The sequence below is a fragment of the Lineus longissimus genome, chromosome 13, assembly GCF_910592395.1.
Source record: "Lineus longissimus chromosome 13, tnLinLong1.2, whole genome shotgun sequence".
NCBI classification, from domain to species: domain Eukaryota; kingdom Metazoa; phylum Nemertea; class Pilidiophora; order Heteronemertea; family Lineidae; genus Lineus; species Lineus longissimus.
Window position 1 is genome coordinate 126,797 of NC_088320.1, and position 26,155 is coordinate 152,951.

General features: G+C 45.5%; 6 protein-coding genes and 1 non-coding gene across 7 annotated transcripts; 5 read left to right on the plus strand and 2 right to left on the minus strand.

Moving 5' to 3' along the window:
• Nucleotides 1-2,054: 2,054 nt before the first annotated feature.
• On the plus strand, nucleotides 2,055-5,094 carry LOC135497649 (uncharacterized). Its single transcript, XM_064787479.1, has 6 exons — nucleotides 2,055-2,194; nucleotides 2,312-2,451; nucleotides 2,658-2,799; nucleotides 3,208-3,437; nucleotides 3,640-3,853; nucleotides 4,332-5,094. Exons 2-6 carry the CDS (start codon nucleotides 2,325-2,327, stop codon nucleotides 4,618-4,620), a joined length of 1,002 nt encoding a protein of 333 aa, XP_064643549.1. The 5' UTR covers nucleotides 2,055-2,194; nucleotides 2,312-2,324; the 3' UTR covers nucleotides 4,621-5,094.
• LOC135497650 (uncharacterized) lies at nucleotides 5,018-7,602 on the minus strand. Its single transcript, XM_064787480.1, has 3 exons — nucleotides 7,217-7,602; nucleotides 6,260-6,845; nucleotides 5,018-5,893 (listed from the first exon to the last, which is right to left on the minus strand). Exons 1-3 carry the CDS (start codon nucleotides 7,326-7,328, stop codon nucleotides 5,638-5,640), a joined length of 954 nt encoding a protein of 317 aa, XP_064643550.1. The 5' UTR covers nucleotides 7,329-7,602; the 3' UTR covers nucleotides 5,018-5,637.
• Nucleotides 7,603-7,734: 132 nt separating this feature from the next.
• LOC135497648 (uncharacterized) lies at nucleotides 7,735-15,341 on the minus strand. The gene is made up of 4 exons (XM_064787478.1): nucleotides 14,782-15,341; nucleotides 12,917-14,538; nucleotides 9,869-12,382; nucleotides 7,735-9,413 (listed from the first exon to the last, which is right to left on the minus strand). Exons 3-4 carry the CDS (start codon nucleotides 9,966-9,968, stop codon nucleotides 8,179-8,181), a joined length of 1,335 nt encoding a protein of 444 aa, XP_064643548.1. The 5' UTR covers nucleotides 9,969-12,382; nucleotides 12,917-14,538; nucleotides 14,782-15,341; the 3' UTR covers nucleotides 7,735-8,178.
• Nucleotides 15,342-16,274: 933 nt separating this feature from the next.
• Nucleotides 16,275-16,356, plus strand: Trnas-aga (transfer RNA serine (anticodon AGA)). The gene has a single exon. It is a non-coding gene; the product is annotated as a tRNA-Ser (tRNA).
• A 639-nt stretch (nucleotides 16,357-16,995) lies between these two features.
• On the plus strand, nucleotides 16,996-19,289 carry LOC135497897 (uncharacterized). Its single transcript, XM_064787888.1, has 2 exons — nucleotides 16,996-17,454; nucleotides 18,184-19,289. The coding sequence occupies exons 1-2, from the start codon at nucleotides 17,286-17,288 to the stop codon at nucleotides 18,747-18,749; spliced, it is 735 nt and encodes a 244-aa protein (XP_064643958.1). The 5' UTR covers nucleotides 16,996-17,285; the 3' UTR covers nucleotides 18,750-19,289.
• A 344-nt stretch (nucleotides 19,290-19,633) lies between these two features.
• LOC135497893 (uncharacterized) lies at nucleotides 19,634-22,290 on the plus strand. The gene is made up of 3 exons (XM_064787886.1): nucleotides 19,634-19,825; nucleotides 20,000-21,480; nucleotides 21,684-22,290. Exons 2-3 carry the CDS (start codon nucleotides 20,009-20,011, stop codon nucleotides 21,877-21,879), a joined length of 1,668 nt encoding a protein of 555 aa, XP_064643956.1. The 5' UTR covers nucleotides 19,634-19,825; nucleotides 20,000-20,008; the 3' UTR covers nucleotides 21,880-22,290.
• A 592-nt stretch (nucleotides 22,291-22,882) lies between these two features.
• LOC135498202 (uncharacterized) lies at nucleotides 22,883-25,771 on the plus strand. The gene is made up of 3 exons (XM_064788410.1): nucleotides 22,883-22,930; nucleotides 23,046-24,808; nucleotides 25,311-25,771. The coding sequence occupies exons 2-3, from the start codon at nucleotides 23,061-23,063 to the stop codon at nucleotides 25,531-25,533; spliced, it is 1,971 nt and encodes a 656-aa protein (XP_064644480.1). The 5' UTR covers nucleotides 22,883-22,930; nucleotides 23,046-23,060; the 3' UTR covers nucleotides 25,534-25,771.
• The last annotated feature ends 384 nt before the right edge of the window (nucleotides 25,772-26,155 follow it).

Below are 26,155 nucleotides of genomic sequence, written 5' to 3' on the forward strand. Positions count from 1 at the left end.
AGCGATAAATGGATTTAAATGATAACGATGGGTTTTTAGATGACCACTTTGTTTGGTTTTTAAGCATCTGATCAAGTTCACAAACCGGACAGTGACACCATCATCATCGCCTTCACTGAGTTCTGACTTCCCCCGTTGCTGTTGGGTATTGAAGTTGCTGTCAATCAGAACCGGCCGAAGCGATGTAGTTGCGACTGCAGCGCTCCTGTGACTTTCTTTAATCTGCCAAGCCAACACATATATCATGTGGGCGAGCTTGCTTCTACCTGACCCGCATTTGTAATATTTGTTATTGTAATGTCATGAGAACTGATCCACTCGATCTTGATCTTGATCTTTAAAAGATTTGTGTAAGTGTTAGTTTGTAAATCTAATGATCAGCTAATGGATCATTGCTATTTGACAGAACAATCAGAGAAAGTGAAGGCTCGGGCTATATGGCCTAGCTTACTTTAACTTTTTTCAACTTTCGTTCCCGAGTGATGCCGATGAATATATATCGGTGCTGAATCCTCAAGTTATGCTATTCCAGGCAGTATCAAGGTATGACAGGGCTTTTTGAGCATTTTATCATATTTCTTCCACGATAGCACTCAAACATATTAATACATGTACTTGTCTCAACCATCTAGCGGATGCATAACTAACTATATTTATCACAGCGTGATACATTTTATTTCTCAAAGATTCCCCGGTGGGATTCGAACCAGCGTAAAAATAAAAATCAATCAGGTCAGCGCCTCAGACCATTGAGCTACCGAAGTACAGTTGTAATGGAGAGAGCGGTAGCCGGTACATATTCAGCACGGTTCAGCACTTCAATGTACTCATGACGTGACGGGCGCGGAAGTTTTAGATTTGTTCGAAAGAGGACGAAACTCTACAGGGTGGCCCAGAAAGGGTTTCCCTTGCACAATAGAATTCTAGTGTGTATCCATTGTGTGAGGGAAAATGGTCCTGTGCCACCCTGTAGTACATGAACTTGTCTCCCTGTTAGAAGACATCGGAGCGAAAGTGAAAAATGACTTTCGGCCAATGAGACAGGAGTGCACCATATCTCTTCTGGACGTGCCCTCCCCTTCATAGCTCGCCATGCTGCCAGAGAGTGTACCAAGTCTTTGCTGGATGTGCCCTCCCCTTCATAGCTCGCCATGCTGCCAGAGAGTGTACCAAGTATTTGCTGGATGTGCCCTCCCCTTCATAGCTCGCCATGCTGCCAGAGAGTGTACCAAGTCTTTGCTGGATGCGCCCTCCCTTTCATAGCTCGCCATGCTGCCAGAGGTGTACCAAGTCTTTGATGGATGTGCCATGTACCTTTACTATGCGTACTCTGTCTGATCTAGATGTGTACTCTTCCAACGCAGTGCACCATGCTTCTACAGAGTGGACCTTGTCTCCACCCTTAGGAAAAATGTGTGTCTCATTTTCAGATGGTGAATACCTGATCATTTTCATCAGCTCAAAATCAGCAAGTAGGATCTGATATATTGAACCAGTCAACACTCATATTAGAACATGATCGATCGAATTCTCCGTCTCATCCTAGAATCGTGCAATGTAGATCTGACACAACATCTCGACCCTGCTACAGAGAAGACACAGTTATAATGTATGTATTCGATCTTCAGATTGAGTCTGGTGTGTTTGAAAGATTCTTGTGCTTATTGGCAACTCTGTCTCCCACCTTCCCGACATTATTTGTTATAGCCTGACTATCATTGTGACCTGGTCTACCTGAGGTTGAGACACCTCGACGTGACCACAGAGAATACAGTTCACAGCCTTGCTGTCACAGAGACAATGTTGACACCTGGCCCGCTGAAAGTAGACATCCCGACTCACAAAAGGACTGGCCATATATGCATTGTACATGTATATGATTATATATTTCTGCCCTCCCGAAAATACATTAAGTTGATTATGTGCATTATTGGATAGGTGAAAGGTTCAATATACATGTACGCCATACCTTCACGTTGACAGCCACGTGGTTTTATTTATTGATCAAAGGGGTGGAAATAAAGGGTATTCACGGCCCACGGCATGACTAAGACTTCGCTAACAATAGGAAAAGGTGTTTGATAACATAGGCTACGAGAACGTGTATAATACTTGTGGAGTGTCGTGAGAAGGAGTTCATATTTTATGTCGATCTTTAAGGGAACAGTCGCCATTTTGCAGAATTTCGCAAAAGGTAAGATTTATTTGTTGGATTTTCTTTCTTTCATCGATTCACAGTTCTATGAGCTATTTGGCCATAATCATCACTTTCTACATAATCACTTTCTAGATATGTTTTCGCCTATTTCAGCTGAAACCTTAATATGACTGCAGAAACAAACTTCAGACATGGCGGGTTCAAGATGTTCTCAATCATCTTGACCCTGTTCTTCTACATCGCCGTGTTGGTCTTCAACTACCTCACCATGCAGAATTTCGGAACAGATATAGGTAAATCTGATTATATTGACAAAACACCCAATTCTCCTGCTCCCACAAAACAACACCAAAACCACTCTTTACCAAACGAGTAAGCGGCATAGGAGCAACTATATATACACAACTTTACATGCTTTTAAAACTACTTCTTGTCGTATATTCATAATATCAGTTGAAATCAGTGGTGTTGACAACAAAATGTAACTTCACCATTGCAGGAATCTTCACGAACAACACGGGTGATGTTTCACGCTACTTCCAAATCGAGATCACACCGGCCAACTGGACCTTCGCGATATGGGGCTTCATCTACGCGTGGCAGTTGCTCTTCATAGTCTACGCGATGACCACTCTATGCAGGTGAGCAGAACATCGCATCTTAAGACAAAACAAAACGTTAATCGATCTTGTCTTGACTTTTGTCAGGTAATGAGTAATGGTCTGTAGAAAACCTTCGAATGACACGACCAAGCCCAATTAAACGAAAAAACAACCCTCAGCGAAATAACGCAGCGACTCCATGTCATCTATTTCGCACTCTTGATATCACCGGGTTGGTAGGCTTACCACACCAAGCATAGCATTTCCATCAATGCTTAGTTGAAGAGGAATATAACAACCTTCTCGAGTCTATCAGCCAAGCCTAACTAAATCGTGCCGATATAGTGCCTATAACAGTCTAAATTCAATATCCAATTGCTCTGCTTGCACACAATCGTAGTCAGTTGCCATTTTCTCTCATCTCTACGTCAATTTCATTATTTTCAGGAAAACTGAGAGCGGCTACCTCTACATGCACTCCTCCCAAATGCCAACAGGGATCTACTGGATCTATATCTTCAACAACCTTCTCAACGTTGCCTGGCTGATACTGTGGGATAGATTCATGGTGGAGTGGTCCCTTCTTGTCATCGTATTTATACCTATCACCCTCTACATCATGATCCTGTTGACTGTCAGGGCCCTCAATGCTGGACAGGCGTCACTCGCTAACGAAGGTAAGGTCCATCTGGGAGCTTACAACAGATCTGATTCGAGGGGAAATGAAATCGAGGGTGGCTGATTTCAAGAAGCGTAGGCTCCTCTGGAGGCAACAACCATACAGGCGGTGATAGTTATCCCGACTCGGTAAAGTAAAGGCGAGGTTATTGTTGCCGCCCTATTCCCACTCACAAACTAAAACTATGTTCGATATTTCAGGAATGGGGCGAGAGATCTGGTTCAACCGTTTCTTCGTCCAGAACGCATTTGGCATCTACGCCGCGTGGACCACCATCGCCTCGCTCATCAACTTCGCTGTCGTCATGGCGTACAAGGTCGGTCTCGACCAAGCATTTGCTTCCACCGTTTCTCTGGGAGTCCTTGCTTTTCTGTTGGTTGTTTGGATCATCATGGATCTGATCGTCTGCGACAAGTAAGTCACGTGATATCGACGCTTTTGTAGCAGATTTGCTCCAATTGTAGGCATGATTGTTTCGACTCCTTAATGTTTTCACTGGCAGTGCGAGAAATAGAGGAAAGATCTAAAAATCGCCGTCGATGAACTATAAGATCTTCGTACTCCTTCGTTTGTAAGGTTTGCGAAACCTGCCTACAAGCTATAAACCAAGGAACCAGCCGTATGGTATGGGACTTGTTGTCACCGAAAACATAACAATTACCACATTTGTAAATGAATTCCTCCTTAAATTGCGAGGCATTGTTTGACTATAAAAGCTTTTAGTCGCCTACTTATGTTGGTTAGGAATTATGCATTCCAAAGTAATAAGCTGTCACAGTTGAGGGCCATTTCACAAGAATGTTGGGTTGGCCAACGTGACCGGGAAAAAGTTGTACACAATCAAGATACTTAGCAATTTTCAATAGAATCTTCGTTGTGTTTGTCGTTGCAGGTATACCCGTTTCCTCTTCACCCCTTACATTGTCGTCGCCGTGGCGCTCGCTGGAAGCATGCACTTGAACTGGGTGCCAACCAAACGCAATAGTATATTCACTGCGGTCCTAGAGGGTGTTGATGGTGCTGCGCTCATAATCAAGTTCATCTCGATGATATACCGACAGTGTACGAGCCCCATACCGGCTACCGGGAAAGAGAAAAGGGCAGCTTACCAGGCGGATGCCGAGGCGCAGTCTGAGCCAGAGAAGCTACAAATTGTCGAGCCGTACACTGGAAACTTGTAAACTGTATTCGTACTAAGATTCGAGCTGTTGGATACTAGACAGACTTTTTCGAACATCCTTTGTTGGTCTTGACAATGAACCGTTCACATGATCAGTTAAGGAAGTGGTGTGATACGGTGTGAAGTCGATCCGTCAAAGTTAGAATGCAGGATGAAGCGGAACGAAGGAATATTTAATATAAAAATAGATACTGCTTGATTATGTCATGTATGTAACGACTGCACTGAAATCAACTGTGTGCTTGTGGGGAATATCAGTAGGCTGCATGATTAGGTTGACAGTACTACTCGAAGCAGACCTGCTGATATAGGGAGATGACTACTCTCTATTAGAAACTGTTAAATGCATGCCTACTGATCATGACCTCTGAGGAAGGAGTTTACGCTACATCAGAGTGTATATAATTTTATATCATTTCATACTAGTATGCGCATTGGAACCACATTTAATAGATATGACACCCTACAGACATTATACGTTTTTGTAAATTGTTTAACAAATAGATTTTTATAATACAACACTAAGTAGTCTTATTTAGTCGTAGTCAAGGCCAACAACCCATCTCCTTTAACCCTTCTTTGGATATTTGAGAATCCTCCCTGGAAAATGAATGCACTAATTGGGAACCAGAAAATCCAAAACGGCATCACGTGACAGATTGGTCCCGTGTATCTGTTTGCCCCCCTGGGAAAATGGTCCTTCTGTATGTGTTGTATGAAGATAGATTAAGGTATATGGTTCTACATACATGTATATAGAGAACATGCTGGTCAACGCCTCAAGAGATTACCGGCTACAATCATGTAATACATGATGAAATCCGTTGTCCCCTCGGACACGCTGTCCTAAAACCTTTCACAGCGGCTGCTTCGACACTGCGAATGGAAAGCCTTGAAGATGATTATGATAGTATGGTTACTGCCGAGGCATTCCCGTCGGCCTGATGACGGTGTCGAAGTCCACAAAGTACTGCCGTGTACCAGGGTGTTTATTCGGTCATGATAGGATTGGATACGTTCACTCGGTCATGATAGAAGGATTGGATGCGTTTACAAACTTGACTTTCATTCCCATACTGTCCTCGACCTGCAGAGGCCTCTTGTAGTGTCTCCAAACCAAGATGGTGACCTTTGACAGCAGCGCCACCACGCCGACTCCCAGGAGAACTATGGTAAAGATGCTGTTGCGTGACGTTGGATCCCAGTGTTCCGCTGTGATTCCTGAGCAGGCGAGGATGATGATGAAGTAGGGGGTGACGATGTATCTCGTGAACCTGCAATCGGACAAGATAGGGCCTTCATTTCAATTAAACGACAGGGTGAATCTGGCGATATGAGGGCTCCGTCCCGGTTCAAAGATGCGTCTAAACTCGTACGGCTCAGCGTAACTTGGTGGTTAAACAGCTGTTCCACACCGTCTGATCTGTGTTATCATAGCAAACAAGTAGAGTAACTGGCCATGAGATCCCTCCTCCCCCCAACCCCCACACACACCCACACACAAAAAGACGGTTGAGCAGCTGGTTCAATCACAATATACTCTGTTTTCATTCCATGGATGTCCTCTCCGTTTAGTAGCCCGTTCACCTGCGTGAGATATATCATTAACAGGGTTTAAAGAAGCCTGGCAAGATACTTACTTGTCGAGGAAGAAGATATCCATGACGAACCACAGGACCAACTCAACAGCGAGGATGCTCAGAGATGACGTACACGCCACGGCATTGTCAACCCCAGCAATGTAAGTTAACACCATGGCCAGGTTCAGAAGAGTCGCAACACTTGTCCACGTGGCATAGAGGGCCATGCCGTTCTGGGTCAACCCTATCGTCAAGCCAATGTCCCGGCAGAGGCCGTACTTCCTCATGGCGCCGCGGTTGTCGTGGAGTCCTTTGAAGGAGAGTGCCAAGCAGATGTAAAGCGTGAAAGGAATCAAGGCGATTACACCAAGGGCTGCGCCGATTATCTTTCTGTCCCATAACACGAGCCACGCAGCGTTAAAGATGTTGTTTAAGATGTAGAAAACATACATGAGGGTCGGGGCGAAAGAGGGCGCATCGTAGACATAGCCTGCCGCGCTTTTTCTGCATGTTCCTATGAGGCTGTAGACGATCCACAGTGCCTGCCAGGTGTAGATGACCCCCCATACCGAGAAGGTCCAGCCGGCTGGCGTGATCTCCAGGTAATAGAAGTCAGACACGGCCGCAGTTGTGTTCAAGAACAACGCTGGAGTTGAAAAGAAATCATACAGTTAATGGCACATCAAATATCTACTTGCTGATACGACAATCAAGTACCAAGCAGATGCATCAGTGAGAAATGCCATGCCGTCTACTGTCTTCGACAACTAGTAGGCCGAGCAACTACATTCTAAACTTCCAAACTTATTCCTTTCGTACCCTTGGTTTATGTGACGAAGTCCGAGACGACGCAGCGGACACAGAAACTGGAGGGTCAAGATGAGGAGGTTGCAGCTGTTCCCTTCCAAGGAGCAAGCAGTCAGGTCAAATCCCTTGTCGCCATAGTTGATCTACCTCGTGCACTGTACCTTCCTCTGCATATGGCAGAGCCGGGGAGGACCACCTCCGTTCACCTACCTGTCTGTATCTTGTCTCCTTGGCCAGCGAGTGCACTGATCACCATGAGCCCAACAAACACCCCGAAGGTCAACCACATCACTGCTAACTTTAGCTTGTTATGTTCCGCCATTTCAGCTCTGGAATTAGCGAGATTTGTTCCAAATCATCAGGAAGTCGCGAATAAGCATGATGAGTCGTTCTTACCAGCAGCCAAAGCAAAGCCAACGGCAAAAAAAGCCAAGCCAAAGGCAGGGCCCAAGTCTGGGTCATGATGTCAGAATGATGGTGGTTATCAGGCGTCATTGGAAGAGGTTGTTTATGAGCAGGATCAAAGGGGGCCGCCACGAAATTGCACCGAGGTGACAGATTTCACTTGATACATCATGAAAAGCAGTTTGCACGATCAAATATTATGAAACATCTACAGGGCAGCAAAGCCAACGAAAAGGAGGGCAGGCATGCATGAAATAGTCACTTACTCGTTTGTCAATCAGTCAATAAGTGGTCGCTGAACAGAAATTTGAAGAAGAAGTATATCATAACATGCACGTTCCCGTGGATATAAAGCCTTGTTATCGAGTTGTCTCCAGGTGACAAACGCACATGACAAACAATAGTTCACTTTAATGCACATTGGAATGCGCGCATAAGATAATACACTCATGACAAATATCGATTGCATAATTCTAGTGATATTGAAAACGTATTATGTAAGATGGTCAGTCATAAGGCCTGTATGTGACTCGACAAATCAGCTTGGTATTATTATAGTTTCAGACTATTGAAAGGTCGAGCTCTTTGGTCAAGTTTGTTTATTCTTGTTTTGAAAGCCTTACTTTCCTTGAGGGCGACACTTGTGTGATTGATTATAACAGTACGGACCACCAAAGGGTCCTTGTGTGCAATCTCAACCGAAGTCTGAGATAAGCTGAAACTCCCGAACTGTTGATTTCGCACCAGCTGTTCGTTTCGAATGTTACCTACTGTTCGATAAGGGGAATGCGTGGGTAAAACAAAGAGTCCCTATATTGGCGCCCGCGTTCCGTGAGCCTCATATTTGGCCCCAGGGTCTGAGGTGGTTGGCCAGCCCATGTTGGTGGAGGCGGGTCAATCCACCCCGGGTCTCGTGGAATGAATGGTGGTCCCCTGGGAGTCAGTGGGTCAACCCAGCGTGGCTCTCGAGGAATTGGTTGTCCTTCTAACCCAACAGCTCGGTCATTCCGTATCGGTTTCTCCCACCAAGTACGAGCTCCTCCTATCGGTGCATACGACTCTCGCCAGGCTGCCTCAGGCTCCTGCCATGTCGACATCGGTCTCGGACCCCCGGCCATTCCAAGACCCTGTGGGTTTCGAGTGATTTCTCTCCCAACTAAAGGGGTGCGAGGGGCTCTCCGGCTGGGGCTTGGAGGACGAAGTTGCCCGTAATCTCTGCCAAGTGCTACAGCCGAATTTCGCACATCAGCGTCTCTTTTTGTTCTTGCGTCTACCATGCGTAATCTCGCGTCGATGATCCTGTCCACTTTCTCGACGAGCCTGGGATCTGCCCCGTAAGGATTGATACTAGTCGGCATCGCATCGGCTCGATACGGCAGTTGCCCGCCGTCTCCGGTAGGGACACTATATCCATACTTCTCCCGAATCTGTGGTCGAGTAGGATGCCACGAAGGAGGTTGAATTGGCCTTGGCGGGTAGGGATCATACGGATCTCGAGGCGCAGGATATCCCAATAAGGCCGGATTCCTTGCATCAGCAACACCAGGTCTAAAGCCACTGGCATTGACGGCGTATCCGTATTTCTCTTGGAACTCAGGCCGAAGGTACGGCAACAGATGTGGGGGAATCGGCGGGAAGGGTTCATATGGGTCTCTTGGAGCAATCAGCCCTGCTGTGGCCGGTTTTCCTGCATCAGAAACGCTCTTTTCCCGTAACTTGTCGGAGATCATGCTATCGAGTTTTTCGATAAGTCTAGGATCAGGTACGTATGGATCAGGTTTTGGGTCCGATGGTGGCTGCTTTGTGTCACTTGTTGTATCGGGAAGGAAGCTGGATTCATAGTGCTTCAGGACCTCGGGCCGGATGTACGGAAGGAGGTGAGATGGAATCGGAGGATGTGGCCAGGTCGGAGAAACTGGTCCTGGCGGGACGGGCTTCCCCGTCCAGTTCACTGGTGTCGGATCTTCAACAGCTAGTCTTGGTCTGGGTGTGTCCTGTGGCTCTACAAAGGAAAAGAAACATTCCTTTAATTAACGGGATGGTTTAAGAGTACGAGTACGGACAGTAGTAGGTTTTTTGCTGCACGAGTGTAACTGGCGCCAGTTCTCTGGTCATTCATGTAATAAGGTTCGTAGCAGAACGTGTGCAGGCGCCACCGTTATTCAAATGTCCAAGTAGAGTTTTCCTGTCATTCAAGTACTATGTACATGTAAATGTATTAGTTAATAATCAACAGCCCACTTTCAAACGACATTGTGTTCAATTTGCTAAAGAACTTTAAAGTTAAGTTGGTGTTCTACGACAGGTCTCAACACAGACAACTCATGGCCGTATTAGCTGGAGGGCTGTGATTGCACGTTAAAACATGTCTTCTTTCTGTGTGCAATTTCTTGAAGATTCATTCATACCAGCCCCGTGTGAAGATACAAAACCACTGACTGTTGAGAGTGTGCTCACCTGCATGTCCGTGCCTCTCCGACAGCCTCATGTCGTCCCAACCCAAATCCCGCGATGGGACAACATCATACGGTTTGGCTGGCGTGTTCATCATCAACATCTATGAGGTGGAGACACAAAATCTAAAGGGGTCTGCCAAAAACGTGTCGATCCTAGTTATAGTCGTGATATAAATCTATACATCAAGACACAAATATAAGTTGAATGTCAAGTGTAATGAGTGTTATCTGAAAGTAGTGTTTCATCACACAATCCGCACAAGTAATCAGGAATCCACGTTAGTGTTAATTGTACCTTGATGATAATACACTTGTTCGATATATCAGTCTTCCGAAGATGTCGCTATCCGATTAATGTTATAGAAGCCGTTGAACGAGTATAACGGGTTGGTACATTCCGCGCTAGTGATGGAAGCCGTGTAGATTTAGAAACGGGTGCTCTACTACAGTCCGATTGAAATTATAGGCCGGTCCCTCTTTTGAACGTATTCGAAGTATAAACATGAGTTGATGTTCTGGCGAAAGATCCACTTTCCCGTTGTGAGGCACCGATCCCAGCCAGTGATAAGTTGTACATGATGTATGCATGTGATATGTACAGAATAGTTGTGTTTACCTCGGCCTTGATATGTTAATCCAGTTTGCTATGGACGACCAGGACATCGATTCAATGTGTCCTTTGACAAGAATATTCCATAGGCGTGAAAAGGCTTTTTAACTGTGTATTGGTCTTCAGAAAGAGAATTCCGTATGAAGACCTCGTTATCAAATGTACACTAACTATGTATTGGAGGCTGGCTGGGGTAAACCTGCACGAAATTTACAACAGTTGAGTTGAACAATGATCGGGATATTGGATTGGGCGGATCTTTCATGATCTGCTTTTGGTGGAGCTCTGTCTCTTTAGAGGGTTCTTGAATGAATGATCGTATTGGTGTTTCACCTTCAGGCATGAGAATACAACTGAGGATTCGCTCTATATGTTGGTTGTGGTATTTAACTGAGATATCTAGTACTAGTAATTACTCTTTCACGTTTACACAATGTGTTCTTTTCATTCATTCATTGGCGTTTTGCAAATTTCGAAATAGCATTTAGCTGTGGTATGTGGCTAAAGGCCCTCTTCAACCATCACAAAGGATTTCTACTTGTAAGTTTTTGAGAAACTAAATACTCTGCAGAGACTCAGTTGACAGCTTTAGATCTGGAACACAATATTGGTATCTCTTGATTCTACGATGCAGTATTCTCAGATGACTGACTGACATTATACATCGGCATCTTTCTGGCTTACTGTTGACTCGAAGCTCGCACTTGAGTACAACAAGATCAAAAACTGTATTCCTTGGAAAGAGGACGTAAACTCCATCAATGATGTTCTTTCTGGCATTAAATGGAAGACAACAGGATATTTGGCTATCAAAATATGAACCATTTTATCTAAAATAACTTATATTTGTAAATACACGAGTCGAACATTTTGTACAAAATAAGTGAATAACATTAACAACAGTATGTTTGGCCAAATTGATATATCTCAAACAGACATTTGGCAAAATTACCGTCACAAATGGACGAACATTCCAGATCTCTTCATTCAGGGAAGACTCTATCTTTCCGGTCGAATTTTGCTTTCTGAAATGGGCGAATGTTCTTTCTTAGCGTTTCAGAGAATGCCAATCAGTCACTATATATCTCCCCTGGGGTTGGCCACGGAAGCATAGCAATGCATACCATGGTATCTGAAACGGTCACGCATTGTTTGGTAGAACCTGAGGCCAGAAAAGTTCCTAATAAAATGTCTCATTATTCGTACTTTCTACAGTCTATAATCCATATGGATAAAGCAAGTCCCGTTCGCGCATTCTCTCTTTGGCATAGGAAAGCAGTTCAAGATCGGCAGCTCTATCACTACAGTCTAAATCCATCAGTGTTTGGGAATCTTCCACCCAGTTGTTCCTGTACCTGGGTGGCTCTCGTGTAACAGCGGTATAAGGTCTCGAAGGTGGTCTCACCGAAGGGGGTCTCGGTGTTATAATCTCGACAGTGTCATATCCAGTCTCATATCGCTTCGTGGTCGACCACGTCTCGTGCCCCATTCGCGAGATGACCTCTCGATCGTACGCCGTGAGGGGACCCGCGGCTCCGTAGCCAGACCCGTAGGCGGAATACGGCAGTCTCCTTTCAGGAACCTGCCTCGACTCTGGGCGAAGCAACGGAGCATAAGAATCATAGGTCGGGTAACTTGGTTCGATGTAACTTTCGACAGGGAAAGAACGTTCTTTTAAGCTAGTTGTCCCGAATGGCCTGTGTTTGAGAATGGAGCGTATCCCTGGACCTTTAGGTCTAGAGCTCGGCGGTCTCGGAACTGTGCTCCTTGGCCGAGGGCTGCCCAAGTAGTGCTGTGGCTTCGGCTTCACCCAGTCAATTGGGGTAGGGTCGTCAAAGCGCCGGTCGATCGACTGGAACAGCGGGAGAGGGCTGACTGAGCGGTCAACCAGGTGGAGTTTGGTAGCTGAAAGAAGAAGAGGGTGAATCATCGTCCGTGGTCGAATCAAATGAATGATGCAATAGGTGTTTGAAGTGTGCCTGTAGCTGGCACTGCCCTCGGCCTGGTAAAAGTCATAAGGCTAAGGAATTACCAGGATTACTGGATTTTCTTTGATGCGAGTAGTACAACTCATGATTAAGTACAACAGGCTTAGCTGATAAGCCTATTCTATAATTAACTGATTTACTGGTCCGCCCAAACAGGCTGCTTACTGCACAGGCAGAAGTTTTCACCATAAAATCGAATATAACCCATGGTAGGTACCATGTGTCCATACATGGAAATATGTGATGGAGATTCACCGTTATAGATCCATGGATAGCCCATGGTAATATCATTGATGATAAGTCCACGTCATAGATGCATGGACGGATACTCTTTTGCCTGAATATGGCTCTAAGTCAAGCCAGGGAAGTGAAGATATGTCACTTCGAACTCGTACGGAGAATACATTGAAACTAGCATATCTTTGAGAAGCAGACGATAGGAGCCACCTACCCGGAGCAGGTCTCCCTAATTCTCCTGTATTCCTCGGACCCGTCGCCGTCTTTGGCCTGTCATAGTTGTCCCTGTATTCCGTACTTGGTCTGTGAGAACCGAACATGTACTTATATCCTCCAGGATAAGCCATGGTTTTAAATCATGTAGCACGAGATTATCACAGTTAGGTCCCTAATGTCATGTGGATAGCATTGGCAAAAGGCCTCGTCACTAACCACCTAGCTTGCCAATAAAATGTACTGCTAATAGGCTAGCATGATTGACTAAGCTTGTTATGTACAGCGCCTCCCGCGTTCTACGTGGACAATCAAACCGATCGTCTATTTGGTTGGTTTGTCATTGACGACCACGGACCCCAGCTTATCGATTCAATATAGGTCACAAATACATAGGCGGTTGTTTCCATTATTGTGTGCTGTGGGCGTGCATGAAAAGTGTACAAATCACTCCACGATAAGTGAAAGCTTGACAAAGGTTTCTCTGCATACAATTATCGATTGGTTAAAGGTAGTCTGGTCGCCATTACCCAAACAAGAGCCACTGCATGCGTGTGCAGCATAATGTGTGTTGTTATGGTTACCAATAAACGGTTAGATAAGCACGTGCTCATTTTCAGCGACATATCCGTGAATGTTACATCAATATATCGCGCCGTCGGTATTCCAACGTTACTTTTGAGAACTAATCAATAGACCGTAATAGCCACGAATACATTTTTTGAAAAGTTTTAAGATGTCATCAAAGTCACTTCCTCATTTCAATGTTTTGTGTGACAAAAACTATTCCGCCCAAAACAGGTAAGGATTTCATACTGATCTCCCAAACACCGCAGAAGTGGCACCGGCACTAAAGTTTTGGGCAAAATGGATCAGAGGTGCTTCGGCCGAATAGAAGTTCTGGCCGGAATGATAGCCCCACCCAATGTGACTTCCGAAACCAAACTTTGATGCGTTCAAATCTAGGCTTACTATATTTTACAGTAGAAGTATTATTGCCACTAGGCAACCAGTGTGTTTTCGAATCGACAACCAACCACGTCGTCATCATCATCTCACCATCATGTTACGGATACCTCGGCGACCGTGGTGTCGGCCGGGGCGACGTTCCACACCAGGGACAGAGACCATCACAAGCCGCATGCCCATCGATGTGAGCCATATCCATCCACGACCTCATCCCGTCTACTCTCCTTTCCCCGGCAAACAGTGCCGGTTGCCGTGAGAGCGGGGTCCTATACAGTTTATCCCAGTCCTGGCTGTGGTTGAAGCCCAGGTAGGAGGAAGACAAGGGCTCGCGTGAGGACAGGGGAAGTGGACTGTACGACCCGAGGGGGTCTAAATGAAGCCAGGGGCCTAACCTGGGATAATAGTATTCTACTGTGGGGTCAATGTTCGGCTCGATCGGCTCTGGATGGGGTAGCGGACTAGGGATGAAGGGTGCTGGAGGACAGGCTCGCGTCATGCCTTGCAAGTTGTCCGAGTCATAGTATACATTGTCAAATGGTGTTTCCCCTCGAGTCTGACGGATTGAGGGTGCGTTTGGGTCGTAACACTCAAATGGTCTTTCCCCTCGAATCAGGCCGATGTGTGTGTTCGTGCTACGTCCTGGCGACCTCTGATCTGAAAGACAATGATATTGACATGAAATGTGGGAGTAAGCGTAATGAAAAGGAAGCATTTTGTCCACATGCAACACCACTATCACTCTATAATACTTGGTCATAGTCTGCATGGCCTTGTCTTTTTGAGACATCGAGCAGTTATTTGTCTCATGCCTGGCTCCTTCGGCCTCGCTTAGTTTGTTCAGTGATTCATACACAACCCGTTCATGTGCTCCAGTTTACCCCAACTGAAACTACTCACCGAAATAAGTGGCATCGCCGGTCCCTTGGCGGTATCTGTCATCATGCTGTGATACCGACTGGCCGTAGTTGTCCCTGTACTCGGTACTCGGTCTGTAGCCGTACACTCCGGGTCGGTTGAAGAAGCTCATCCCGAGCAGTAGATGTCGTGATGCTGGAAAGTCGTCCTCGCCTCTCAGTGGTATGGCACCGATCACTCACAGAATTCCATGTAGTGTTGCATGTGAAAATGCTTGGAGGATTTCTCAGGATGGGCCTAACTTCTTTTCGGTGTAGTTGAAGCAAAAGTAAGTTTTCCTCTCCTCAGTTGGAGCGATTTTCTGAGTTTGAATCTATACCTACATCTACAGTGACTTACAAGTACCCACCACTGATGATAAGACGAGTTGATTGCCTCGAATTGGACTGCTGTCACTTTCTAAAATCACTGTAATGATCACTCAAAGGTCGCTTTAGCAGCCAAAGTGGAGTATGGAAGATAATCCAAATCAGCAAAGTTAGGTTCGAGGCTTTCTTATTAGCTTTACACCTGCTTTCACAGCGGTGTCAGCCATAACCACAATATTGTATTCACCAACGAAATGAATCAATCACTTTCTCTGTGAATAGCCATCTCTCAATAAATGATCATCTTGCTATACTCTTCTCCTAAAAGAGGTGATCACATGGTTTGAACAAGACTTGCATGAAGAAAGGCTTAAAGAAGACGACCGTATGTCTCACTGCGGTGTTGGTTTCAAGAGTTGTGGCTTTCACCTTATCACCTTGCCACTTGCAACTATGTCATACTATTAAGAACGAACACGTCATTTCCAAAGAGCGAGCCGCGTAGGACTCACAACGACACTTTTCACCTCATGCCCCCCCCCCCCCACCCCCATGTTATGTAGTCGAGTCGAAGTCCATTAACGAACATACTCCTGACAAGTGACATATGGACAGTGACAAGTTACTTTATGAATCCTACGTTAATCCGCCTTGAGAGGGTGAGTTCAGACAATTGCTTTCGGGTTTGTCAAGAAGGGTCTTCGAACATCTCAGCTACGCCTCGTGATCTTTCCAGAAGATTCAAATGAAAAGAAGATATTTTGTTCAGCTCTTGCGTTCTGTGTGTAAGTTATCACCAAAATGAGATTGCAATGTTCTCGTGAAATTAACTATAGACAATCAGTGCCGGGGGCCAACAGCAATACTGCCCGATATGTTTATGAAAATCTATCATAACATTTACAATGTGACCGTCGATTGATATCTCAACAAATGGCCAGAAGATTATATTTCACTCTCTGTCAATAGGATTAATTTCTAATCAGCACGAAACAGGTTTATATCACAATAATGGTTAACAATTGGTTTTGTACACGACTTGATTATAAATTGCGCTTTCAAACGCGAAATAAAGCTATTAGTTATTAGTCAACAGTATCGCTGTGCTTTGATATTTTTGATCGATCTATCAGACTTTATCAGTAAATGGTCTCATCAACCTCCACAGTTGTCGTGGCCGAGTGGTTAAGGCGATGGACTAGAAATCCATTGGGGTCTCCCCGCGCAGGTTCGAATCCTGCCGACAACGTCATTTTCTTGCCAATCAAACGTTGTTTAACAGCAAAGTAACAGCAAATAAGTCACAAAATATTTTTTTAAATATGTGCTTGTAATCCAGTCTAGGATACAGAGGTTGAGAGGTTGCCCATCTTTACTACCCAGCAGATGCCAAACGTTATCTTTCAGTCTCAAGCAGCAGTGTCGACTTGTAAACATAAACAGCTTTTGGCAAGTGACTGTCTTGTGTTCGTGACCTTAGGTATCCCGACGAGCCACCCGCACCCAAACTTATCCATTTATGTTCGCGTGAACACTAATAGAGATCATGTAGTACAAAGTCTATTAGAATGGACATAGCCATATATATATGTGTATTCATGATTTGATATGGCAAATATTTGACCCGATTTGATTCTGAATTCATCGATCCGCCTGGCCGAGTTGTTTATATCACTCTGCCAATGGTTGCTAAGGGCGAGTGAATGGAAGGCATTGCTGTCATGATCGGGGAGTTGTCACATGGGATTTTTCATGTCAAACTGCCATGTTGACTTTGATAATCGAATGTTCTTTTGTTTATAGTCGCCATGTGGAGCTACTTTTGACAGAAAATCATGCTCTCAGTAGGCCAACGGCCGTGTTGTGTCAACAGGTTGCAGGTCTTGTTGAGTATGTCCTTTTGACACCTGATGTGACATGAAAACTTCATTTATCGTGTTCCACATAAAAAGACCGCAGGCACTATATTTTGTGTGCGTATACTCTCATGCGGTCAGCTTACCTCTGTTTCGTATCACTACGCAACGCCCGGACTATTGATTTCAATGAATGGTGGATTAGCAACAGAGTTTGTGGACTACACTTGACGGGAGTTTTGATTGTGCTTTGACAGATGGACTAAGCGTACAATATACAGGCAAGGCGACTCTTTCCCAGTGGATATCGGGACTTTCAGGCATGGATAATCGGTACAACGTTCGCACTGACTTCCCCACGGTGCCTGATTCCCTTTCCAACAGGCGAGGCATATGGGGACACATGCCGCGGAACGAGTATGATGAGAATTATGGCCGCCCTAAGCAGGGGCTTGGCGGATACAGAATGGACAATGGGAGGACTCCTGCAGGTGAGTGACTTTGGGTGTTTCAATCGTTTGATGACAGGGCTCGATCCATACAACCATGTGGGGGGGGGGGGGTAGATATCTCCTCCTTCTCATCAAAACAGGGCATGGCTCATGAAACTGTATGTGTGGAGAAGGGCTAAATATCAAAGGAATAAAAGACAGAGGTATACTAAGAAGCTCGAACGACCATACATTATAGCCTCAATCTTCATATTCCTAGGTCTTAGTGTATAAAGAGGCCATCAATTCGTTCTACCATTATATTTTCTTCGATAGGACCGACTCATTTTATGTATCGTTTCTGTGCACGAACATTTTGTATTGTTCAAAACACAATCCTGCCCCCTGGCGGCATGTATCGAAATCATTACTTTTATTTTACGTCGTGTAGATTCTTGAGCCTTTGGAATTACATGTAATTGAATTATAGACCTGATGCATACAATCTACTTAAGCCAGGACCCTACACACTTTATTATAAGTCTGTAAGTTTGTAAGTCAGTTCTTGTAGGCCTCATTTGTCCATGAGCTGATCATTGAGTTCGCCCTGTGTTGTGTGTTTGCCACGCATGGCTTGCTATGGAGTGTTTTCACGGTCAACCATGTTGGAGGGGAGAACAATGATTTGTCATGCCTGAATTAACTGAATCATATTTGGGCTCCTCCAGCATGACAGATGATGACGTCACGTAGTATTCTTCAATACATTATCCCTTATTCTCTTTTCAGGCGAACGTAGCTGGTGTGGTAAAGTAACGTCAGCTGATTTCCATGGTTACGGACCCCGTTGGATTGATACGGAAGACCCAACACCAATAGACTGGACTCGCAAGGGGCCCAAACCACCCAACTACTGGAGCCTAGACGACCCTAGAACAAGCACGTATCCGAGAAATTGGAATCCTCGTGATTACCAAGAGCCACACCCATACGGTGGCGTTGATGACGGGCCATACCGCTGGCCAAGGGATCCAAGAGTCCCGTCACAGTGGGGACCATACGGACCGAAAGAATTCCCATGGGGTCCCGAAGAACTTGCTCCTCACGGCTCGCGGATGGCCCTGGAGAGATTCTATCAGGATTACTATGGTACTCCACGTTCAGATCCGAGGGATTCTATGCCACAACTCAACGGTACGACCTACGGTACTGCCTCAGAGGCCCACCGCAGGCCGTCTGGTGCTTCGCACTCGTACGGACAGCTTCACGGAGACCTACTCACGCAGCGGAACAGAGTAAGACACAACACCATTCCTTCGGGGACTCATCATCGATACGATACAAAAAAATATTAAAGACATTTGCTCGACTTGTCCGGTAACACTGCTCGCCACACTTATCATAGTCTTTGATGATAGTTTGGCAAGGTCCATATGATACGTTGCAGATGGGCGGAGGCAACTTTCAAAACAATGCAGCACCTAATTGAGAATCAGATAGGGAACTCTACACGCTTTTCATGGAGAGAATACTTTCCGTCCATGATTCAAACGGGGGTCGAGTGAGTCATATATATATGCCTTCTACCATATTGTTACTTTAGCGGGATCGCACTCTCAGGCCAGGAGATGCACCGTAAGACGCCAAACTTTTGTGCATCAGGGCAGCTATCAAACATGCCAAGAGTTCGACGGTCTCGGACAAGCAATGGACGCCGGGTTTGTAATGGCTGGTCCTATGTGAATGGTTTTATTTGTTTTGTTACCAATTCAACAGAAATGTAATATAAGATTCGCCTGTTTTAGATATATCTTTTACTCGACTACTTTGTAGATGTTATGAATGCAATTATATTTATAGAAAAAAATAAAGCAAGTTGTTAATTAATTCAAAAAGATATGTGTCAGTTGTTTCCGAAGACATATTCTTCCTATTTGAAATCGTTGATATAACGTTACAGGCAGGGTTCGTTATCAAGTCGCCACCTTCCACAGTCATGTCAGCCGTGACATAAAGACATCACAGATCTCACCGGAGGTATGCTTTACCTGCCACTTTTATCGTGTCACGTGGATTAAGGCGTCAAGGCCACGAGAAACTTGACATCTTACTCCTTTGAACACAGACTCGAATCTTCGACACTGTCTCATTTTGCAATGTTGCACTACCTATCTGAGGACAAGTTTGAGTGGCTGGTCAATATTTGTCGACCCTGCATCAGGCCAAATGCTGTAAGTCATGTTCGTAGACGCGTCGTCCTAGATCAGTCACCTTTGCTGAGTTCAGGTCAAGATTTATTGATCGACTTGATCAAAATCAAAACAAATACCCGTCCATGGGCTCGTCATAAGTGTACATGGATGCTTCATTTAGGCCAAGTGTACATTTTATGTTTTGAGCACAGAACTCTACACCCACGAAAGGAAACATCGTAAGTATTTGTTCTGTCAGGCTTTTGTGCAGCTGGAGGTGTTTTCTCCGACTGTATGACTTGCTGTCTCACGAGATTCTCCCCCTCCCTCCCCCTCTGCAACAAGCCACTACACTCTTCAAGGTAAATCAGTTTTTGATTCATAAATAAATACGGCCTCAATTCGTATTTCAGTCATCCATCATGGCAGAGTCTTATGTAACCGCTCGCTCATTAGTCGATCTTCCACCCAATCACAGCATCGTCATCCGAGCATGCGCAGAACAGCTCAAAGGGACACTTGGTCTCCAACGGTACACGAACACCATCTTAGACGTTGCTAGGTACATTTACATCGCAACACTAGCCCTTGCTAAGGACACCTGGATGCTGACCAAAGCTCGAGAGGCACTCTTTCAAGTTTTAAATATGTGCAATACGTCATTGGTTTTGGTGCAACAAATGCAAAGAGGGGTGGTGGAGAATTTAAAATCTGGAAACGTTGTCCTTTTCGATGGTGACCCGGAAGGGATACGGGCGGTGATAGAGGGAGTGGAAACTGGCATGTATGACCTGAATGGGGCTATCGTGAACACAAGGAACGGCTTCCACAATCTCCTCAGGAAGATTGAGAGCCTGCAGGAGGTGAACCTTAGTCCTGAGTTACTCAAGGTTGAGAAAGAGCTGGAGGGCGCTGCTGTACGTGAAGGAGAGGAGGAGGAGGAGTCCGGCAGTGGGGAAGAGATTGATGATGACACTAGTGTGATCTGGTCGCCGAGAGAGAATACCCTCCAAGTTGAGGAAATGTTCGACAGCCCCTGGAGCTGGGAGATCAAGCTTCCGCGCCGATACTCCAACTGTCTCATTCCCTCTGTCATCGTCACCTTCTTCCTCGTGGCCCTGCTCATGATCAACCAGTACCTCAGTGTCTGGGGGATGGTCGCAGGGACCTACCCTCCTTTGATCTACTTGGTCCTCATTTTGCATCTTGGACAAATGACAGTCGTCATCTTGGCAATTAGAAAGATGTCGCAGGTGGATCACAAACTCGAGGTGGGGAACTACAGATATTTTCTCCCATACGCTCCTCTCGCCGTCTTCTTTGTTTTCGCAGGGATTGTTGTCATCATCTATGAACTCTCAGAGCTGAAGAACAAACCCGATGACAAAGCCTTCATTGTTGTGCTCGCTATGCCGCTGCTGGTCATTCAAATGTTGCTGTTCGTCGTAGTTGGTTTCTGGAGCTACTGGGGTTACAGGCGTAAAGGAGATCATGTCCCGTCATTGGACTGGGACCCGATGGTAGGAGAGATTGAGGATGATCGCGAAGGAGGTGGTGTCCTAGGGACGAAAGGGAGGTCGGTAGAACTAGTTGAAGGTTTAGTTGGAGAAAGTGGCGCTGGAGAAAAAGGTCATCTGCAGTTGTTGGAAGAGAGACGCCTCTATTTGGCACTCAGTTTGGCTGTCCTACACGAGGCTGTTGACCGCGTCGGTGATTCGTTTTCTTCATTAGAAGGGCTGATGCCTGCAGCGGAAAGCTGGGTAGTAGCATGCATCAGTGTTTTTGGGGAAACCAAGGAGACGGCAGCAGGCGCGAGTGTTACCATGGAGAAGGAACCAAGTGCGATAACCATATCAGAAGAATACAAGAAGGCCATCGACGAGTATTACTGTAGGTGAGTTAGGTTTCTGCTGCTACTACTCAAACAAAGAGTTTATTGTCAGTTGAAACAAACCTCAGGAAGAAAGCTAGCAGTTCCTCTCAGCTGATGGTAGTATATGGGCCTCTGTGATTTTAGTTTGCCCTCAGAACTTCATTCCAAAGGCAAATTGAGATGTCCACTCTCTTTAGTTTTTGATGTTTGGTTTAACTTTTCAGGTGGCGCGCTCTGGAGGTGTACGGAGAAACCGTCCGCCGTGCACTGGTCTCGGCACAAGAAACGATCGAACAGTACTACGATGCCGACCCTCACCCAAACGAGGCCCTCCTGCAGGCAATTGACCTCGCTGCAGCAGAAGAGGCCGTCCCGGCAATACAGGAAGTCGTCAAGAGTCAAGAGCAGCAACAACTCTGACTCTTCTCTTGCTTTATGACGCAGCAAATTGAAGAATTTCCCGAGAATGAAAATAAACATCATTCCCTGTAAATGCTTTCAAGCGTAACTGTCCCCAGATGTGGGAATACTGTCAACTGCGGCCGAGAACATCGCCAAAAACAATCGCTGCCGAAGTATTTCTCTGCTGAAAAGCGAGAACCGCTGTAACATTTCTGAGTTTCTTCTCTGCCTCATTGTTTTGGAACACCACGGATCATATCTCTGGGAACAGGCCTACTTGGTACAGCTTGTCACGTTTTTCCTCTGTTCCCCTTTGGAAAAGTTCTCTAGATCTTAGCAGTCTTTTGTACGGGAAGCCTGGGTACTGAGAAACAACCAGAAGCGCTACAACGGTATGGTTGTATGTATTACTCAAATGGTTTGTAATAAAGGCTATATTTGCAAGGATGATTTCTCGTAATTCATTAACCCGACTCAAGCGGTCTCTGCATCACAGGCTTCACCATCCACCCAGCGTGTCTGGCATCGTCCCCTCGCGTTTGCCTCCAACATTCGTCGGTTGCCACTCAATCACTATCTCAGTGTATGACCACGCCATACGTCGTAGGTTGGTTCCAAAAAATAGTAACCTTGATTTTCAGTTCTACGTGTATCCAATAGATGGCTCACCAGTCGTCACGAAATGTGTAGACTTTCAATCAATCACTTGGCCAGTTTTGTATACTGAGCCGGTTTCACATAGGCCTTTTGCACGTGATATAGACCTTTTGTGAGGCGCTCTAGCGTCTACACGACATTGTACTTTCTAGACACATACGTCACTTTCGTTTCATTTGGTCTTGTGATCGGCGTGTTTGGATCCAGGTCAGACTTGATGTTAAATTGATAGCCTACTATCCTGTGTGTTGACTTTGGATCAATGAATTCATCCCGTGTATAGACGACCTGTCAGGAGGAGACGTGATTTCGAAACGAAAGACGAGAAGACGAGGGTATGCATGTCACATGCCAAAACAAGCCACTGTGGAGCATTGAACTTGATGATGCAGTTTTCATTCGCCTTTTGAGGGTTTTGCCCATTCTCTCGAAATTGAAAAAATCGCACACATCTTCAAAATCGCTTTGAAATTCTGGACAATCATAAGTTGAATATTATGTAACCCTCGTTTGGTTCCATATTTCAGGCTCCTGCACCGAAGATGACAGACAGGTCTCTTGATGTGTTCCCTACGGGTAATGACGAGAGAGAATTGCAGCCAGACCAAGACAAGTCTGATGTTGGACAAGGAAAGCTGGAGGCCGATGTGGAAGGAGGAGCAGATCGTGGCGATGTGACCAGTCCCGTGGCAGGTGAAGCAAAGGAAGGGAATGATGCGGATCGGCAGGTAGCCAAAGAACAAGATGTCTCGCGTCCTTCAGAGCCTGCAGTCAGAGAAGGTAGTATTGTGGCAGCAGATATTTCCAACGAAGGTAACTCACAAGACCTTCAGACCTCGCCATCTGACGAGGACAACCTTGCGCTGGACGTCCTTCCGAGTAGCGATGACATCGAAGTCGCCAATTACAACGACCATCTGAAAGAAACAATGAAATTACAACAGTACACACAGACGCTGATGGTGGTTGCCAGGTACTTATACATCGCAACTCTAGCACTAGCAACAGACGCACAGCATCTTACTAAAGCACAAGATCTGCTGTTCACCTCATTGAAACTTTGTGATAAAACAGCATTAATGCTGCAGAGCTTTCAGAGTAGTGCGAATAATATTCTGGAGAAGTTGAAAATTGCATATTTGTACTGTATGGATGGATTTGAGGACTTTGCTCGAACAGATATAGAAGCGACCAAAAATGATGTGGAAACAATGAGGCAATCTGTCAAGAAGACCCAACATTTGTTAGGTGACTTAAGATCAAGAATCACTGATGTTCAGAAGACTGTTGGGGATGAGTCTGTGAAGTTGGAACGAGCAGGGGTGGTGGCCCCAGGAAGAGTACAGGACGAATCGGTTGAATCATTTGGAGAAGACGAAAACAGGTTTAGAAGTTGTAAAGGCGACAAGGAGTTGATTGAAGAGAGAGAAAAGAGGAGTCCATTGAAAATGGCAGACGTTGAACAATCATCCCAACTGGAACTGGGTCTGCCCGCATACTGTGCATGGATTGTCCTCGGTCTTGCAACCCTGGCTCTGATATTCGTTGTTATGAATGTTATCGACGAGTACGACTCTATCTGGCCGGACATAGACAATGTACATCCACTGATGCTCATCGCAACCATTTCATGTTTGGGCCTACTGTTTCTTTTCCTCGGGATATTCGACGCATGTATCCCAGCATTCCCATTCGTAAAGTACATTAACATTATTGTGGTTGTGTCCATCGCGCTGGTCTATTTGCAAATCTTAGACAGTCATTTCCTGTGGTGGTCAGCACCCAATAACAACTGGATATCCTTCCCGGTTGTAGTTCTTCTGCTTATTGTTGATGCAATCTGCGTTAAGTTACTTTGTCAATGTGGCAGGCCAGTCGTCTTTCCGAACAATATCGTGTCCATCACTAGTGCACGGAGCCGGGTAGGTAGAGGCTGCAACAATCATGACATGAAGACGACCGCAGGAGAAGTCGACAACGAAAGTGTCACTGGGACTAATGGCGAAACTGATGTGGATGAGGTCGAAAGGAAGAGCATCCAGCTTCAGTATGGCAGGTTTAAGCTGACGGAGGCAGTGCTGCGGGAGGCTGCGAGCAATCTAGTGGTAGCTTCTGGCCTATTGGACGGGCTGGTACCAGTGGTTGAAGGGTGGTTTAGGGAGTGTGAGGATGTCCTGGAGCCGGCGATGAAGCAGGGGATCAGCGCGTCTGAGAGCATGTCGGCAGAGGATAGGAAAGAGTACTGGAACTCCATGGTCTTCAAGAAGGAAGTAACAAGTTACTATTGCAGGTAAGGCGTGTTTGCCGGTTAATTTAAGGGATTTCTGTGACATTTTTTATTCATCTTGGTAACCTGTATGGAATTTTCACTGTTCATAATACCAGGTGTCTTCAAACGAGACTTTCAACAGATCAGAACAATTCAGAGCTCATCAGAAATATAGATAGACATCGGCCTACTTAATTCGTATGTTTTGTTGACGGGCAATCTGAATTGTAAAATGATTTTAATGTCGCATAAATCAAAGACTCAATGAGTTCTATATCTGATTGTAATCTAGGCCAGAACAGGAATTGAATAACCTGTTTAATAGATGGCGAGACCATTGCTGAAGTGGTGTATTTTGAGATGTTTGAACCAGACTGCTTGGCAACCACATTAAGCACGAAAGATACCGGTGGCCAGCCCTATTTTTGTCGTATGGATTCGCAATCAGTCCTCAGCCTGCAACATCTTTACAAACAGAACTACATTGGAAGTTGGGATAATTAAACCATTCCCTCCGTTTTAGGTGGCGAGCACTGCAAGTCTACTCCGAAAACACGCGGCCAAAACTGCAGACAGCCCGCCAACGCATCGAACAGTTCTACACCGAGAATCCGTACCCACGTGAGGCAGTCGAGTCGGCATGGAAGATGGCAGCTGAGGAGACCGTGCCAGAGATACGCCACCTAGTGATCAGTTTCAAAAGTGACAATCGAACTCCCAGGACTTGTGGGGTAGTTCATGAATAAGACTATACATGTATAAGTAACATAAGGTTTTGCTGGTGCGAATTTATAAGCGTATCTAGAGAGTTCGTGTATCATTTCTGACTCTGATTTTAACTTTACATCAAAAACTTTCACTGATGACTGATCGGGGGCTTATACATAACTAATGATGGTTCGATATGGACGACGTAATATTATGTTGTATTAATTATATACATTTTGTATTCTTGACTCTCTGAAGAAAAGTTCATAGACAATACGTTCTTACCATTGTCTACACCGTCTCACTCCTATCATACCACGCATACATACGCTTCACGTCAGTATCATTTTAAAGTGAAAATGGTTGGAAGCAAAGGAAGACAATATGAAGACCGGTCTGTAGTCTCAGAAAAATGTAGGCCTACCGCAGGCCGCAAAACCGTTGTCCGAGACACGTTGGTGTCCGGCCTGGTGTGGCTTAGTTTGGTACCGTGTCAACGTAAACAAACGGCCATCACGGAAGCCCGCACTACCCACACATATTCACCCTGACGGAGGCGTTGGGAATCACAATGATGCCGTCTCACTTAATGCCTCTTTCCCCTGTTTGTCCTGCATGACACATTTACATGTATCAAGCAAACGAGATGGCATAATGCCA